Source organism: Varanus komodoensis, unplaced genomic scaffold (genome assembly GCF_004798865.1).
Source record: "Varanus komodoensis strain SLA01 unplaced genomic scaffold, ASM479886v1 scaffold61, whole genome shotgun sequence".
In the NCBI taxonomy this organism is placed as follows: domain Eukaryota; kingdom Metazoa; phylum Chordata; class Lepidosauria; order Squamata; family Varanidae; genus Varanus; species Varanus komodoensis.
In genome coordinates, this window is record NW_025336236.1 from 599,558 (window position 1) to 617,646 (window position 18,089).

The following is an 18,089-nucleotide window of genomic DNA, read 5'->3' on the forward strand; positions in this document are numbered from 1 at the left end:
CCTCATCTGTGTCAGCATAAGCTCCTTTTTTACAATGAACCAGTGGTGGATAAAGTAGAAAGAGAAGCAGTTGACTTTTAACTTGTACCAAAATAGAAAAAGAATTGCCTGGCTACAGGTCTAAGTAGATATAGTATTTACTGTATATCAAGTCATGTTAGTAAAATTAATTTACTTGTGTATATTTTCCCAACCATAAACTGTACTGATCAGCACAAAGGAGTTTACTTGTACAAAATAGAACAATCATTCAAAGAATAAATATCCAAATTGAAAAACTCACAATGAAAATGTAAGAAATCCAATCTAGTGTGACCTAGATCAGTCATATCTGAAAACTTTCAGAAAAATAGAGATGTTCAGTTATAAAGTATGGAAAAATATCAGACAGCAAAGAAATGTAGTTTGGAAAATGATCACTTAATTCCAGGGTCACTGCTGGCTTGCAGCCCAAAGCAAAAGTGGATGCCAGTTCTTATAGCTTGAAATGTTGTTTTCAATCACATCAGTCTCTTGGGAAGGGAAAGAAGAGAGCCAGAAAACAGGGAACCTATGGACCATTTCAGAGAGGAACATAAGCATACTTTGCTCCTTGCTCATTAATCATGTTTGATTTTTATACAGCTTTTAAAATGGCATCTCTGTTAAATGGCTAACACTCAAATACAGATCCAAAAACATTTAAACCAAATATGTTGTGTTAGCAGCAGTTAAATTCCCAACATAAAATAACTCAAAACTTCTTTTTGTCTCTAAAATGAAGATTTTATATTTCTGGATCTCAGATCAAGCACCATCCTGAGCTGGACTAGGGAAACGTTTATTTTCTTTTATTTCCAGCTTCTTAAAATGTTTCCCTGTTAAATCATGGCAATTATAATGTAAGTTTCTTCAGGGAATTAAATAAGCAAATTTCAGCTCAAGCTGCTGATCAAATCTGTTTGTTCAAGGAGCCCAGAAGAACCATATCCACATGGCAGAGCGAGAACTTCTAAGCTAGCAACTCCTCTCTTCCCTACAACCTTTGAATCTAGGCTTGCTTAAATATTTCATTTCTTCAAGGGCTTTGGTGCACCAAATCTGAAAAGGTAAACCAGGAAACTTTCCTAAAAGTTAGTAAAATGCAGCGGAACTGTTTTCACTTTCTGAAAACCTGTTCTATTGTGATTATGTGGACTGTGGTGGGCCAATTCCAGTAGCAACTCGCAGCACAGAAGCTGTGGCAAACTGGAACATTCAATCAGTAAATATAATGGCACAACTGTTTTACCACTCTGATTCTATCTGACGGATAATTTAAATTTGAATTAATTAAACCACTGACGGATCTCAAAAACTGTTGTAATATATCAGGTAAGCCACATATTTAAAGGCATGAAACCATCCATTTTGAAAACTAATTTTGGGTTCTTTTAAAATTACATAGTATCTGGGTATTTTAGTAATGGTTTGATTAGTTGTGATTTGCAATAAACGATAGCAAGATAACCGTTAAGGTTTTTAGATCATTATGAGGGGGACTGACAGTAAACATTGCAATGTGGAACGCTCCTATTCTGGATATTCCATTCCTCCCTGACCCCATTATCCATCCTTGCCTTACCACACAACAGTGAGCCAGTATTGTGTGGCCACTGACCATGCTCAGCCCTCAATAGGTTGTTCTTGGTGTTTTCCATGCCCAGGTCCAGAACGAAGTAACTTGACACACAGGATAAACCACATGAAGTTTAGCCTTTTTCACCTCTGTGTTTTCTCTACCCAACTTAAGGTACCCATAATCCTCTGGGTTTGGAGGGTACCTGGATTGGACTGAGCCCTTACTATCTTTAAGACACACTGATTTTGAAAGGAAGAGTGGAATATAAAAGATTTAAATAAAGTACGTACAGTGATGGACTTACTTGCTGTATCTGAAACAAAAACCACCAAAGGAAGATTATCTCTTTTCCAATGCATTTGGACAATACAGGTTTGCTCAAACAAGTAATATTCAGTTCTCAACATATGCAAGAGAAATAAAAAATTTAAATCACTCAGAAATGCTATCTTGAAAAGACCATAGTAAATATCATTATCTGTCAATAACTTATCTGCCTCAATACAAAAGAAAGTCCATCATCTTCAAGATCTTTAGCCAGCAGGGAAGCAGAAATCTGACCCATGGAGTTTCTTGAGGCTCCTAATGGTCAGGGGTGGGGAGGTTTTTGGTCACTGAGGCCTGTCCTAAGAAGAAATCCCCTCAGAGGGAATTAACTGCTGTTAACACCAATCTCAGACCAGAAATAATAGTGTGGAGATGGGTGGTGGTACCTATCCAGGTAGGGCAGAGCACCTGCATTTCCTGGTGTGAGTTGCCTCCAATTATCTCCAATTGCAGGCAACAGTGAGGGGCTTTCCCTGCATGCCACCTGCCAAAAGCAAGGGAAGGGGGCTGAGTCCAGCTGCCCTGTCCTATCAGAGGGAGTTTCACTATTGAAGGTAGTTTAGAAAATCTATTTTAAATTGCTGACATAAAGTGGGGATGTGAGGCAGCTTGATTCAGTGTCCTTCAGATTTTCAGTACTTCCCTAAGTCTGCAGCTACTCCAGCAAAGGGAGATATTAACTCCCTCTCTATCACTACAACTTTTCAGATCACAAATTGTTGCAGACACCCTGCAGTTCCCTGGTAGTTCTAAAAGGGTGGGGGGACCTGAGGGGCATCTGAATAGGACTGAGGGAATGGTGCCTCAGGTAAGGGACTGGTGTAATTACTACTGATGCTTGCATTCCATTTGGACAGGAGCATCCATGTACTTTTTTTGGACTGGGAAATAAATGGAAAGGAAATGCAAACAAATTTTCTTGGCTAATGTTGGTTGAACAACACCTAGAACAACCATGTGTTGCCAGTGTATATGGTTTGTGAAAAATAAACCCCACTTGCTAAAAGCAGCCCTGGTTCATACAGCATGACAGTGTATCATGGACAGCTGCCCACAATGGGCTGTTGTATCATGTCAACCAGGTAATAGTCACCTGGCTGATATTCATACACATGATACAAAATTATTCTTTAGAGGAAAGAAGTAGGGGGAAAACATAAGCTTAATATTTCAAAGATCCTCAGAGCTTTCCACTTGAAACATTTCCTTGTTTGTCGACCTGTATTAATGGGCTATGTTAGAGCATTGTATTGAACTGAAATAGATTTCAACATGTGCTCAAATGTAGTACTAGATGGAGGTCTTTAGCCTCTTCTCTTATGATGTCTACATCACAAAAGAAATAAACCTTATTTCTAAGCTCCCCCAGAGCTTCTGTGTCTATTTTGCATGCAGAAGAGAACCTTTGATAGGGCTTGTGCATTTGAAACCTTTTCTTGTACCTTTATTTCAGAGATTAGCCTCCCCAAGGAAACGTTTCTAAAGCAAGTTTAAAACTTGTTTTGTTTTTGGAGGCTAATGTGATTTTTATTCCAATAATATCTGAATGCTTCATGGCAAAGGAACAGCTAAAGAAGAATAGAATCATTTAGCTAAATTTGGAAGCTGTTAAAAACAACACTGGAGAAAAATGATTTAATATGACATGTGGAATTTATATGAAAGCACTATTAAAAACATAACTATGAAACCTTTAACCTAGAATTCACCATACTTGAGGTACATGGAAGAACCTCAGGTTAGTTTTTATATAGGCCTTGTGTGCATGCACGCGAATTGGATAAAAAGCTGTGCTCTGTATGTTGCACATTTCATCAGGATTTAAAAACTATTGGGATCATAATTTGGCCACACATTCTCTTAGCCTTAGATAATACCACATTCTAATCGGCAATGAATTTCACTTTGATGTTCCTGTGTTTTACCATTGTCAATAAATTTCTTGTACTTTTTAAAGTGGCAAAAATGTGTAGTAGTTGCTTCTTTAGTACTGAAATGCTGAACAAAGATGTTTTATTTTGAAAGTCAACACAGATATATTATATGTAGCCTTATGTGCCTCTTTTCATGTCATTCTTCCACAATCATTTCCTTTGATAAAGCTTTTCTTTTCACTAGTGAGAGCAAGAGCATGCAGTCGATTCTTATGTTATAAATAACTGCACAGATTCGATGGTGAAGATCTTCATTCTTTGAATACAGCTTAAACAAGTTTAAATTTATTTAACAGATATACATTCACTCAAAGCTTTTCCAGAAACTGGAACTTTTCTTTTAAACCGTGAGACATTGGAGAAAGGTTTGAAAAATCCCTACAGAGTCAATAGGATTCAAAGGCTGAATTTAGCAAGATTACATACTTAGCCTTTATCCAAATCCAGTACATTTTTAGAGTCATCTCAGCAATCCTTTGCTCAGAAATTATTTTTTAAAAAAGAAAGACCTGCTGTCCTGAGAATTTGCTTAATGTATAGAGAAAATAGAAGAGCACGATGCCCTCTTGCTGTAGTTGCTCAGTGTTAGATTGCTGTTATACCAGTATGCTACAGCAGGCCATACAAATTACATTGCTGTTTAATTGCTGGTTAACAGTTGCTGCTCAATCAGGTATTGTTTGTAATAATGCAGTGCAGAGCTGTGCACTAGGACTTTACTTCCTTTGATTGTTACTTCTTGGACTATCAAGCTGGCAGAAGAAGAGAATGTTGTTTTTCTTGTTTGCTACCTTGCATTTAAATTGTGTTAATGCTCTTTCAAGGCTGTGTTTTATCTGGTGTGTTTGTGTTTATGCAAAGAATCATAAAGTCCATTTTTTTTAATACTATCATGGTTTCTGTATCTTTTAGGTTAAAATTGGAAGAAAGAAGAAATAAATTAGTTAAAAAACTTGAAGAAACTAGTAAGCTAACTACTTATTTGCATCTACAGCTTAAAAGGTAAGATTGCTTTGTGTGTACTGTGGTTGTGGACAAGAGAAAAATATTTGTGTGACAGTTAAGAATTTATCTAAATTTGAATAGCATTATTGTGTTTTGGGTAGAGTTTAGTTGATTTGGGAGGTTTACTTTCTGTCCCACAAAATTGTAATGTAGCTGCTATTAAAGTTTGACTTCCTGCTACCTATGTCCCACGATGCAGTAAGGCAATGTATACTTGAATCAGCAGTTGCAGTTGCCCATGCTCCCCTTCCCCATGGTATTCAGGCTGTATGAGAGGGAAGGAGGGAAAAGGCAAACAGATTGGAAGGAATGTTGTAGTATTAACAAGCTCTTACGAATGTAAAAGTTGTCACAACAGCAACTCAGTACTGCTACCAATTGTACTACTGCATTTGATCTTGAAATACTGTATGAACCAAGATCTGCAAGATAGCTTCTGACAGTGCTTTTTTCCTCATTTACACACTACTGTTTTTGTACAAGAACAACTTTGCTTTGTGGATTAATGTAAATTAGTTCATTGAGAAAGTAATTTAGTATGACTGATAAGCAGAGAAGAAGCCTTTTTCCTTAACCCCAAAAATGACCATGTAAGTTTTTTCTTATTATTGTGACAATGATTTTATTGTTCTTCCAGTTCAGTACATGTCCTCCTATTATGTTAATTGAAAATACCAGAGGTGAATAATAGGGTACGTGAAAGAGTAAACTAAAAGAAAAGGAAACCCTTCACAATAAATTGAAGACAATCTGCTATAATGTGAGAGTAGATATTGTATACAGAAAAAAAGATATTTCTTGAATAGCAAAGCATCTAGATATGTCCCCAAATACTCTACAATCTTTCTACAATTGCTGTGTCCTCATAAGGCTGTATTGCAGATGTATCTGTACTGCAGATGTGAACCGGCCTCCAAAACTCTATCTGGCTGCTGTTAATAGACTTTATTCCAGGGATCCCTAATGCATTTGGATTTGTGGGTACATTTGGGAATTTAGGTTCTACCACAAAATGGCTTCCATAGTAGAACACCTAATTACATAATGGCTATCCTGAGGGCCTGACTAGTCAAAGGTGAGCTAAACATGTGTGTTAAGGGGAGAGAAATAGTGAGACTACTATCTGGAAACGAAGGTTAAATAACAAGGCTAGGATACGATGGCAAGAAAGAACAAAGTACTAGAGGTTAGAAAGGGAGAGGAAGAAGAAAGGAATGGGAAAGGGATCAAAATAGAGAGAAAAAGGGATGTTGGGAAAGAAATAGGTGGGACTAGAAAATTAAAGAGTGTGAGAGCAAAGGAGAATGGTCTATGTCAGCAGAGGATTGAGCAAGGTGAGAAAACAACTCTTTCTTTCTCTGCCAACCAGCAGGTGAACTGCAGTAGGTACTGATACAGAAAAGAGAAACTGGTGCCCTAGTGTTTTACACAGTTTGCATTAAAAATATTTTTTGAGTGAGCAGGGAATGGAGAGCTTTGTGGGTTTTGGAGGAAGCCCCTGTGGGTGCCATGATGTTCTTAGGCACCACATTGGAGATTCCTGACATACTCTAAAAGTTGTCAAAGTAAGGTGCTTACATTTTACATGCTGGGACCCTTTGCATGACATTACAGCCACTATGGATTACTTAAGTCACAGTGACAATGCAGGGCTCATGTGTTCACCATTTTGGATATACAGCCCCTTGCTCAGGTATTCTCATGTAGTACAAATCCAGTGACTGTGGGGTAGATAACCTTACATTACCTACAGTCTGATTTATGCTAATGCAAAGGTTGCTTAACCCTTGCATAATACATGTTGCCAAGTAGGCACAACAGGACAATCCTTAAGTGGGGGTTGCATAGCCAACTTGGTGCCCATGGACACGGAGCTACTGCAATTAAAAATTTCGTTATGAGCTGCAGTATATCATCCAAAGCTGGTCACTGTCAATGTACTTGTCAAAACTATGAGCAGATTGTATTGCCAGTGTTTTTTTTTTTAATTTTTAATTTGAGCTATGGTTAATTGGACATACAGTTGAAAGACACATGATTTTGGTTATGTTTTATTTTGTTTGGTTGCAGTCTATCTGCCAGTACGTTATCTATGTCTTCAGGGAGCAGCCTGGGGTCCCTGGCATCCAGTCGAGGGTCTCTGAACACATCCAGCAGGGGATCATTGAATTCCCTTAGTTCAACAGACCTGTATTATAACCAAGCCGATCAACCTACTGATTTAGACTATCAGTATAAGCTGGACTTCATATTGCAAGAAAAATGTGGTTACATTCCTTCAGGCCCTATCACCACAATTCATGAAAATGAAGTGGTCAGTTCCCATGGGAGAATGGGATATAGTGATTCTTCCAGCTCTTCAGCAACAAGTAATGTACCCAAATCAACAGAACCTCCAAAATCTGTGACTTCACTGTCTTCAAGATCCTCCCTTTCCTCCTTATCCCCTCCTGGATCGCCTTTGGTTTTAGAAGGTGCATTCTCAGTGCCTGCTCAAGATTCCCCACTGCACCACCTCACCAGAGACTTTGAAGACTGTGATTTACATAGTGACTTTGCAGGAATTAGCCTTTGTGGGAACCAAATGTTGTTGGACTCTGAAACGAGAGAATCTTCTCAATCACTTGTGCATGAAAAAGACCTCAATGAAAGTGTTAGGCAGACCGTGTCACCTTCAAAAAATACAGGTAAAAATGTTGTAGAGTGAAATCTGCTTGTAAAATATGGTCATGTTTTGTAATTCAGACTTAAAAATGCATCTTTTATGTCCCTTTGGATAGAGTTTAGTTCTGAAACACTACAAACATGTTTGCTAAGAAGAGCATGCAGTCTTTTAATATAGGGCATGCCATTGTCAACATAAAATCTGTAAATATGTGTTCCATAGGGTTGGAACTGAAGCTGAGATGGAGTGCTGAGTCAAACCATAGAAGAATTAGTCAGAATTAAGGAAGTAGGATAGATTCTCCTGAGCTTAAAAAATGTATCTGGAAGCATGTTTTATCAGGCCAGAAAGAAGAATTAGCTTTAAGAGTCTGGAAAAGGGATGTTGGCAGCAGTAAACAGGGGGAGAAGCAGGTGGACACAGATGTTGAAAGACTGGAAGAGAGACCAGAAGACAGGTGGATAGGCTGATCACATGGACAATGACTACAGAATACAGATGGGGTCAGAATATGGCTATTGTCCAGGCATTAACCCAAGGCATTTGTAGCCAGTCCATCTCAACAAAACCAGTGGGCTGCCACTGTCAAGTCCCCACTATGTTGAGACCTGAACTGACAATTGCTCTGTGCTCAGTTCACCAGTAGGAACACTAAGATATGAAATAGGGAGTCTCATGTCCCAGAGCCAGATTGATCTTAAAAGTCACCATGTGTGATGCCCTCAATAATCTAAAGATCTCTATAAAATTTCAGTCCTTGGACATAGCTTTCTCACACCCTCATAATCTTTTTCCCCTTAGCTATTAAAGGTTGTATTCTTAGAATTCTATGTATAGTTTTAGATCTGGTGCTTTGTGGATAAGTGAGATTTCAGGAATAGGTGATATCTTAGAGTGCTTTTAAATGTTTGCCTTGGTACCTGCTGGCTTGTGTTAGACAACAAGTTAAACTATTTAACAATTCTCCCTTTGTGATATTTGTTAAGCTAATTGATCAAACAAAATATCTAAAATTTCCAAGTCACTGACTGCTCAGATACTTGCAAAATTTATGTGAGTTTTTGTGCATGAGTTTGCTCACTGGTTCAAGAAGTGGGCTTACATTTGCAAGATGAAGATGATTTCTGGCTTCTAAATCCACAAAGATAAGATTTCTTTTCAAAGTTTTGCCCCCAGTGGATAAAGAAACAGAAAGACAGTAATTCTTGTTATACTTATTGAATGATGCACTAAGATTATAGGTTGTTTGGCAGCTCCTTGTGTGGTTTCTTAAGCTTCACCTATGTCCTTCATTAAGAACTTTTATTCTTTATCTTTTAATGCTGAAACTACCTGTCCATAGCCTGTCCTTTCTTTCTTCCCACCCCATTCCTACATACAGTATTGCTGCCACCTTCTGGTTAAGGTGTTACATTTCACATACATTTTATCTCTGGTTAGAAAGAATCATATTTTTGATACATACACAGACACTTTTCAAATGGTTCCAGGACAGTTCAAGATAGGATAAAAATAAAAACCAACATAAAACATATAGTCAGGACCACCAATGAAAAGAAACAGATAATCACAGTTAATCCTCAGAATTTAAAGGACCAGAAAGAACAAAATGCTTTGCCTGTTGCCAAAAAGAAAGCAAAGCAGGTGCCTTGCATGCCTCTTCAGGAAGGTAATTGCATAAGTCAGGTGCCACCACCAGGAATACCATTTCTCCAGTTGCCATCTGCCTCAGCTCAAACAGCTGCTGCACCCAGAGGAACTCACTCTATCCAACTCACTCTATCCAACACATAGGTGAGTTTATGTAGGAATACAAATTTCTTCAGGTATCCAAGTCCCAGGCTTTGTAGTGCTTTGAAAGGAATTCTGAAATATGATCTGAAACAGACATGCTAAAGGCTCTGGCTAACACCAGTGCTTGCTTATTTAAATAACTAAAACAGGTTGATTTGGTCAAATATTCCATTCATGTGGTAACCTGAGCATGCTTCATAATGTAGACTGTCTAATGAAGACAGCTGGTTACAGCCAAAGTGGACTTATGACATGCAGTATCGATAGCCAGCTGTCATTGTTCATGCCGGGCTCCCAGAACTGACTGTCTGCCATCTGCTCAGTTGCTTGAGTAAAGGGAAAAAAAATCTATTTGCAATATGAATGACAGTATTTCATTGCTTAACTCAGGCTTAACGCACTTGGCCAAGTTTATTTGATATGGAATAATATATTCTTTAGCCTATCACAAACTTGCCAAAAGTATAAGGACTGCAGAAAGCCAAAGGCAGATACCTTTAAGATACAGTTAGAGACTTCTCTTTCCTTTGGCTTAAGGGGCAGGTGGGAGGGAGGTCTTATGTATTTGCTGTGTGCAACATGAGACTTTTTTTGGAAAGCTTGAATCTTCCAAAGTTCTCTTCTAGTACTACCTCTATCCTATAATTCTCCTAATGTATGTTACCATACATGTATGTACAGGGAGGCTGGAAATCTGCACACCTTCAATCCTTCCTCAAAGACAGTAATCTAAAGCATCTGTCAGAAATCTGATGATATTTTATGTTTTCTATATTAACAATATGAAGGCTTCTACCCACCAAGGACAATAGAAGAAAACTTTTGAAAATAAAGGCAGTGCTTCACAACATCACAGGTGCCAAATTTAACCTGAGTGGGTTTTTACGTCTGATAGGAGCTTCATCTCCTCTTCTCCCTTGAAACTAGTTTCTGCTATATACCTGTTGCTTATTTGTACTTGAAAATCCTATTTATTTCCTTCCACTTGCTCCATTCACAAGCAAAATAAGAAATTTCACTTCTAAGCAAATATGCAAAGAGAATAAAGAGACAAATTAAGTATTTTGCTAATTTCTTTCATTTGCTAATTTTACATGATAGTATTTATAAAATATTTAGTTCCTCATTTGATGTTTGGAAATATAAATTATGTTTTATACTTTTATATGTACTTTTACCCCTCATCCAAATATTGAAAATCAGTGGAGCCTGTGAAGTCTTAATATCTTGCAGGTTGGACCAGCTTTTCCTGTTCAACAGAATTTGGCATTTCGCATTGGCAGAATGTTGCATCTAACAAATATTATAATTTGTATGGTCCTTCAGCTCCAAAGTGTTCAAGATCGACATGATTTTAACAGGATGCAATTTTCTAAATATTAGTTCATTGCGAGAGAGAGAGAGAGATCTGCAACTCAATCTGGAGTTTAACAGTGCAGTTGTATGCATTTTTCTTACTAGTAGGTTCTACTAAAATCAGTGGAAAAGTGCTGTAGCTTTTACCTGCATTTCAAAGCTGTACTATGATTGGTAAGCTTAATAATACTTTGGAATACTAAGTGTAGTTTATAATTTGAATATTTATTAAGGTTAAAAAAAAGTTAATTGGGAGGGGGTTATATTTCTGTTTTTATACTGGGTAACCTCCTTTACATATACTCTCATTACCTGAATTTACTATGTCCTTTAGGTGGCACATTATAGAAGTAAGCCCTTAGTCTTGATTACTCAAATACACTGAAGTTCCTGAAATTCCTGTAAATATCTGGAGTGTGTCCAATTACAACTAGTCCCATTCATTTCAGTAAGAAAGTTGAACATGTGCTTAACACTGAAATTAGTGGGACCTAAGGAACTTCAGGTTTGTATGGTTTTTCTGATACCACACATTCCTGTGTTCCCCTGCATTTCTACCTTTACTTATAGGGTGGGAAGAAGAGGAGATAGCACATAGCTTTTCTTGTGCACCTGTGTACCTGTATCCATGCACATAGGTTTTTCAGTGCAGAATATCTCTTGGAATAACAGAGTTAGAATAACCATGAAGTTCTTGCACAGATAGTCTCTGTCATTGTCAAAGTCGATGTCAGACTGCTGCAGTTATTCCTGGGGGTAATCAATAAATCATGTCATCACCTTCACCCCTCTCAAAGTGGTGGAAGAAAAAGCACTTCATCATCAAGGAAAAAGCATCCCCACTGCTACAAATGAAAGGAGAAATGCAGCAATCAATCCTCTAATCTGAAGCTTTAAATTTTAAACATCTTAACAAGATGTAAAGTCATGACTCAGGAGGGGGTCGTAATGCATACCAATACACTTGGCTCCTTGGCAGATGAAAGGACTTCACAGGCTTGCAACTTATTACATTACAGGATTCTGCTTACAATGGATGTTGCTTGCTGTCTGCAGGAAAATCTACTACAGGAATATGAGTTGGATTTAAATTAAGTGACCACTGCCCCTGTGTATTCCCTTCAATTTGGCAGGTAGTGACCCCAGAACCCAAGGCAAAATTAGTATTTATTTCTTATATGGGATAATGTTATCTGATGTCCCAACTGGTAGATGTGAGGACTAATTTACTTGTTGGCAGAGCTTTGGTTTTGCTTCTCCCTATATTCTGTTTGAAGGCTGCTCACGCACTGTACTTGATAGCATTTCTCAAATATGATTGAGATGGTAGAACTGGAAGGTGGGAAAAAATAAGCTTGTGGCTAAAGATAATGGTGATGGGAGCCATTTTGAGGAAAGCAGTAAGTGTGTTGAGCTTCAGAACTCATTAGGGCACAAAAATCCTAATGAAGATATGGAGTACATTGGTTTTTCACCAACTGGCTAGGGTCCACAGATGGTAATAATTCTGACCTAAGATGGGTTGCAGTAGACCCAACCCAAGACATTTTGCCCCCTGAGGCAAAGTATAAGACCATGTAGAAAAGTCAGTAGGATAATATCTACCACCATACCTAAATGCAGCAGGCTAGCTTAGCAGGTGCAAGACAAGCTGTGGGTCATTCTTCTAAACTGTCCTGACATTTTTAAAATATAAGACAGTATAGGAAAGCTTTAAATGAATAATACACAGCTCTGCCCATGATCACTTTACCATTGCATTCCACCCCCACAATGTTCTTCATTTTTAGGGAGTGAAAAATGGTACAGATGCACCATTTGTATTTGAGAGAGGAATAAGCTGTTATTTAGGTGGGTTGATCATATGAACTTTGAGAACTTTAGTGATAAAGGTATATTCAAATTACCATAAATGTACTCATGTTAGATGAAGAATGCTAAATTCTGTTAATTGCCACAAGGAAAACTGATCTGGATTAACATTACTAAATGTTTTTACCATCTGGGATAGGGGTTAATACTAACCCTATTAGTCCACAGTACCCAGGCTTAGAATGAATGGAAAGAGAATTATTTCTCACTCTTATCATGTAAAATTAACAAATGAAAGAAATTAGAAGATGTAGTTGCTTTGATTTTGTTTTGAGAAGGAGAAGAAAAGATGCGGCAAGATGTAAAGGAGGATATACCTTTGTCTTTAATGGCTGTGGAAAGGGGGATTTTATTAATTGTGCCTTTTCTCAGTTATATACAATAAGCTGTACTTAACAGATTGTCCAGGTTCACACATCATGAGAAACCATGGTGATTTCCTGCCCTTGTTGGTCCGTTGTATTATCAAGACCCAGTCATGTAGTTTCTCCATGGTACCTTTACTTTTATGAAATCACAGTCAATGGTCTGTTCTATGTTTTCCATGCTTCACTACAGCTTCTCTGGTCATCCAGATCTGGGATCTCCATTTTACCATTGCTGGTATCAAAACACCATAGAGTCCCATGGAAGGAGCAGTCATGGAAGTGGCTGCTAAGCCATTCATTAGCCACTGCCTCAGCTCCCTAGCAACACATGCATTAACTCTGATTTGTTTTTATTGGCCAAGTGATGTGCCCATCTGCCTGTTTATTTCAGAAACAGGGAAAGAACAGGTGAATGCACAGAGGGAGAAGGGAGGAATCGTGGCAAAAGTGTTTACTATGATTTAATAAAAATTGCATTGTGGCTCAAAGACTAGGAAGCATTCCAGAAATAGAGGTACACTCAGGAGTGGGAAGAGGAAAACTTACCTCAAAACATCTGTGAACCAGTTAGAACAAGGCTACTGGGGTGCATAGGAAACACAGAGCAAGGATGATTTCAGTTACAGGGGCTGCTGGTATGTTGGAAAGAGTGAGAGAATGGAATGGGGAGCACAGAAACTGTTACCCAGGGAACCACATTGTCATCTGACCAGTAAATTCAGGCAAAAATCCACACACCGAAGAAGCAGCACAGGGTTGTTTGCCATGATGTGAACCCAGCCATTCTCTTTCTTGCTTGTTCAGTTTCTAGGTGGAGTTAGAGATGGATCTTTCTGGGTCAGAAAATGTTGGATAATGTAACAGTAATATAGCCTGTCTTTCTAAAGCACTCAGATGAAATGAATTACTCTCTTTGATGCACAGAAACTTCCTTTTCAACTTGATTAAAGAGCTTTGTTTATACATTTTTCAGATCAGTATAATCTGAAACAAAGATTCTCTTCCTCCCTTTTTACTTAGGTGTTGATTTAACAAGAAGAACAGTAAGTCGCCTGCTTGAGGAGAAGGCAGGGTGTGTATCTGCTGCAGTATCTGATGAATCTGTGGCTGGAGACAGTGGTGTATATGAAGCTTCTGTAAAACAGTAGGTTTAAGACAAGTGATTCTACTTATTTAAAAAAATGTCCAGACATTTGCAGCAGTTTGAAAAGTAGTATTTAGGAATGAAAAATGAATTACTTCACCTAATGTTATTTTTTTCGTAAGTATCAAAAAGTGTTTCAATTTTAAGTGATTCGGGCAGTTGTGAATTAAACCTCAGTATTTTGATGAAGATCTTCCATTTCTGCTCTCCCACTCTCAAAATTCACAACCTCATTTGCTCAGTTTGGGCACATTTGCAAATTACATTAACCCTCTGTGCAAATAACCAATGGAGAATTGGTTGCTTGCTGAACAACCAACAGGGCATCTAACAGATAGTTGGGCTCACTGTGGGTTGCCTCCCTTCTACCTCAGTCTTCCACTAATATCCTAAGAGACTTGGCAGCTAAAGCTATCTAGTCTTCTCTTGCTTCTTCAATGTCAAGCCTTTTTTGTTAGCTGTGGCTTTTTTCTTCTTTACTGCATTTTATTTTGGAGATCACTTTCCACAGTCTCCAAGATGACAGCCACTCCAAAGTGACCACTAATTTTTAAGCATGAAAAATTTACACATTTTTGCACCTTTTAAAAATATTAGGTGGACATGCTCAGATGCCCTCTTGTGTGGATGCAAAATGGGCAGTCACCTCGGAATGGTTTTGGGGGTATCAGCTGTCAATATGCTGCAGGGGTCCATAATGGACATTGATCCAGAGTGCTTCAAAGAGATTTCTTTTGCTTCCCCTGGCACCTATCAAAATGAAAACAAAGGTGTGAGTATTCTTTGTTCATGAAATTGGGTAGCCGGGAGAAGACCCGCTTTGCAGTAAAGCCCTCTAATTTTAATGAATGGAGCCAACTCTCCTTCTTCATGGTCTTTGCTCAATGACCTGTGTCTTTTCTACCTTTTCATGAGACTAGCAGCTTGGGAAGGTGAAAAAGTGTGAAATTGAAAAGTAATCTCCTGGAAGAAAGAAAATGGAGAAAAAAGACACAGTGAGTGAATCCATGAGGTGCCTGTTAGTGCCCCACTAAACTCAGCAGGAACAGCAAGGGATTTTTGCTGTTTTTGCCAACTGGCTCATTAGCTGCATCCTACAATCCACAGTGGCATCGGTTGGCTGGATTCAAAAGACAAAGCAATCTGTTGTGGAGTCGAGAAACACCAGACAAGCCATGGGTTGTCAGCATGGCTTATTGTGCACCCTTCAGGAAGCATTCTGGAGTCATACAATGTGTCAACCATGTCTTGTCACCCATGATGGGTTATTGTGCCATTCAAATCTGGTCATTGTCATTTAATATTAATGGCCATGATAATCCTTGTGATTTTGTAAATAATAACACAATACCACATCTAAGGTGACAATGTCATACAAATGTTTGTAAAGATCAGCCAGCCATAATAAGTAGCAATGTGAACAAATGAGACTGTGAATTGGAACTTCAAAAAGTAAATGAAATGGCAGATAACAATAACCAGGGAAGCAATGCAATAGCCAAAAACTGTAGAACAAAACAGATATTCAACCAGGTAAGGTTTGCATAGCTTTTTTTTTAATATTTGGGATTTGAATGACTTGAATGTGCTGTTGTTTGAAGTGAATATTGGAACTCATTGGAAAATTTTCAACCTGGCCATAATTTAAATTAGGAGACTATATTTGATTAAAATGTTGACTCAGTGTCCAGTGGCTGTGAAAAAGGCAAATTTCATGCTGAACAGAATTAGGAAAGGAATAAAAAATAAAACTGCTAATTATTCAAAGCTATTTATTCAATGCCGTTATTAATCAAAGCTAATTATGCAATGCCGTTATTCAAAGCTATGATGTAGCCACATTTGGAATACTATGTATATTTCTGGTTACCATAGCTTAGAAGGCATATAGTAGAGCTGGAAAAGTTGCAGAAAATGACAAGTTTTCTTCCCTTGGAAAAAAGTAAAATTATCAAGGGACTGGAGCAAATGCTTTATGAGGAAAGCTTATGGCTTCCTAGGGGCATCTTGTTGGCCACTGTACAGACGTAATCCTGGAGACGTAATCAGCCATTGGTTTGATTCAGCATGGCTGTTTTCGTCTTTTTTACTGTTGAAAAATCTGAGTTCAGGTTAGAGAACAGAAACATTCTATAAGTTTTATAAAATAATCAGATGTTGTAGATGCATATTTTAAAAGTTTAATTATACAAATAATTAACATGAGGTGGGAGGAGACTGTGCATGCTGCTGGAAGCTTGTTGGAAGAATGATAAAATAGGAATATAAAGTGTAAGACATAATAAGACATAATAGCGATAATTTATATTATTAGCTTTTGGTTCATTAACTGTAGCAAACAAATTGGAGAAGAAAAAGGAGATTGACCCAGTATCACAGTGTAGCAATTTCAAGAACGAGAATATTTTACAATAGATGTATAGTTAAAAAACTAGTCTCTCACACTCCTCAAAATATATTTGTGTATAATAATCAGAATAAAAAGGTAGTAAATAATAAAGAAGCAACATGATTCAACATAACTTGAGACCAATTCGAGTGAAAAAGAGAGCTTTTCTAGCACCGATATTGATTTGTTCTCTCTTTGCTTGTGCAGGCAATTAAAGATAATGATGAACCTTCAAGAGTAGATGTTCAAATAACTGGCCATTAGTGAGATAAACCTTAGCATTATTTCTTAAATCCTTAAGAAAGTAGCTGTTTTCTGCCATTCTACTTTGACATCTTCAGTACACAGGAGACTAAAAATCTTTCAAACTGGACTAATGCAACATTCATTTCAATCTCGTGGTTTTAGTATGGTATAAGTAGAGTGTTTTAGTGTTTAAAAGTTTAAATGTTGTTCTATCTAAGCCTTTCTCAACCTATGGTTCCCAGATATTGTTGAATTGTGATTCCCATCAACTCTAGCGAGCAGAGGGATGATGGGAATTATAGTCCCAACAGCTGGGGACCCTACTTCAGCAACCTTCAATTTTTTATTTTTGTTCTCTAGACCAAATGATAGTGAAGAAGTTGCATATAGTGAAGATGATACCACAGTTCTAGAGACAGCTCAAGTAGAAATAGGACTCAGGTAGGTCAACACATGGAAAGAGAATGGTCATTGAGAATTATAAATGACCTATGCGTGTCTAAATGCAGGTTTCTCCCACCCCTGCCCCACTTCTCTTAACAGATACGATACAAGCAGCTCAAGTTTTGTGATCATTGTAGGATGCTTAAAAAATCTTCATGCCCTTTCTACATCCCCTGGCTTCAAAGTGTAAGTAAAATAATCCTGAGATAATAGTAGCATTGAGTACTAAAATAGTCACTTTTCAGATTATTAAACTGCATTTATGATACTTGGTTGCCGAAAATGCAGATATTATTCAGACTGAACTTCTGTCACTGGAAAGTTGCCATCTCCTAGCTCTCAAACTGCTGCATATGTTCATTACTTCTAAAACACAATGCTTACTTTGCCCATCTTCCTCTAGGATTACCAGTGCTCTTGTGAGCTATTGTACTGAACACCTGCAGGATAGTAGGAGCATGAGATACCATTCTCTTTCCTCAGACAGGGAGGCATTCATTGCTGGGAAAGTCTTCCTGCTGAATGCCCTCCTGTCAATGAGAAAAAAAGACATTTGCCAAGTTAAATTTCCTTCCCCCCCTCCCCCTCTTCATATGCACAGAGTCTTTGTACTTCTTTTATAAAGTCTGTCTTTGATTTTGTTTTTTATTCTGTAAAGGGCAATTGCTTATCTCTGGACCACATGAATACTCATGTAGTTTTTAAGAATGGGAAAAACCCAACAGATGCAAGACTACACTCTGCTGTTATACATAAAAGTCCTGTTATGCAAACCCTTTCTTATTTTCTAGATAATTTTGCTTTGAAAGGGGTTTGTTTCTTCCCTTTGGCACAGAAGCAGTTAACAGCCCTCACACTGAAAATGAAATAACAGAGTTTTCTTCTCTTTCCAGTACAGTAAATGGTCTTTAAGTTGTAGGGTTGCAAACAGATCTCCATGCCTAT

The 18,089-nt window shown here is 37.9% G+C and overlaps 1 protein-coding gene across 2 annotated transcripts in view; it reads left to right on the plus strand.

Annotated features, from left to right (window-relative positions):
• Nucleotides 1–18,089, plus strand: part of WWC2 (WW and C2 domain containing 2) — a 58,213-nt gene that overhangs the window by 11,374 nt on the left and 28,750 nt on the right. Inside the window, exons 2-6 of one of the 2 annotated variants that reach the window (XM_044449890.1) lie at nt 4,774–4,863; nt 6,937–7,553; nt 13,942–14,065; nt 17,061–17,141; nt 17,244–17,330. In XM_044449890.1, coding sequence (XP_044305825.1) covers nt 4,774–4,863; nt 6,937–7,553; nt 13,942–14,065; nt 17,061–17,141; nt 17,244–17,330 — 999 coding nt within the window. Of the gene's footprint in view, nt 1–4,773; nt 4,864–6,936; nt 7,554–13,941; nt 14,066–16,910; nt 17,142–17,243; nt 17,331–18,089 lie in introns of those variants that run through there. The other variant, XM_044449891.1, reaches the window with a different exon arrangement.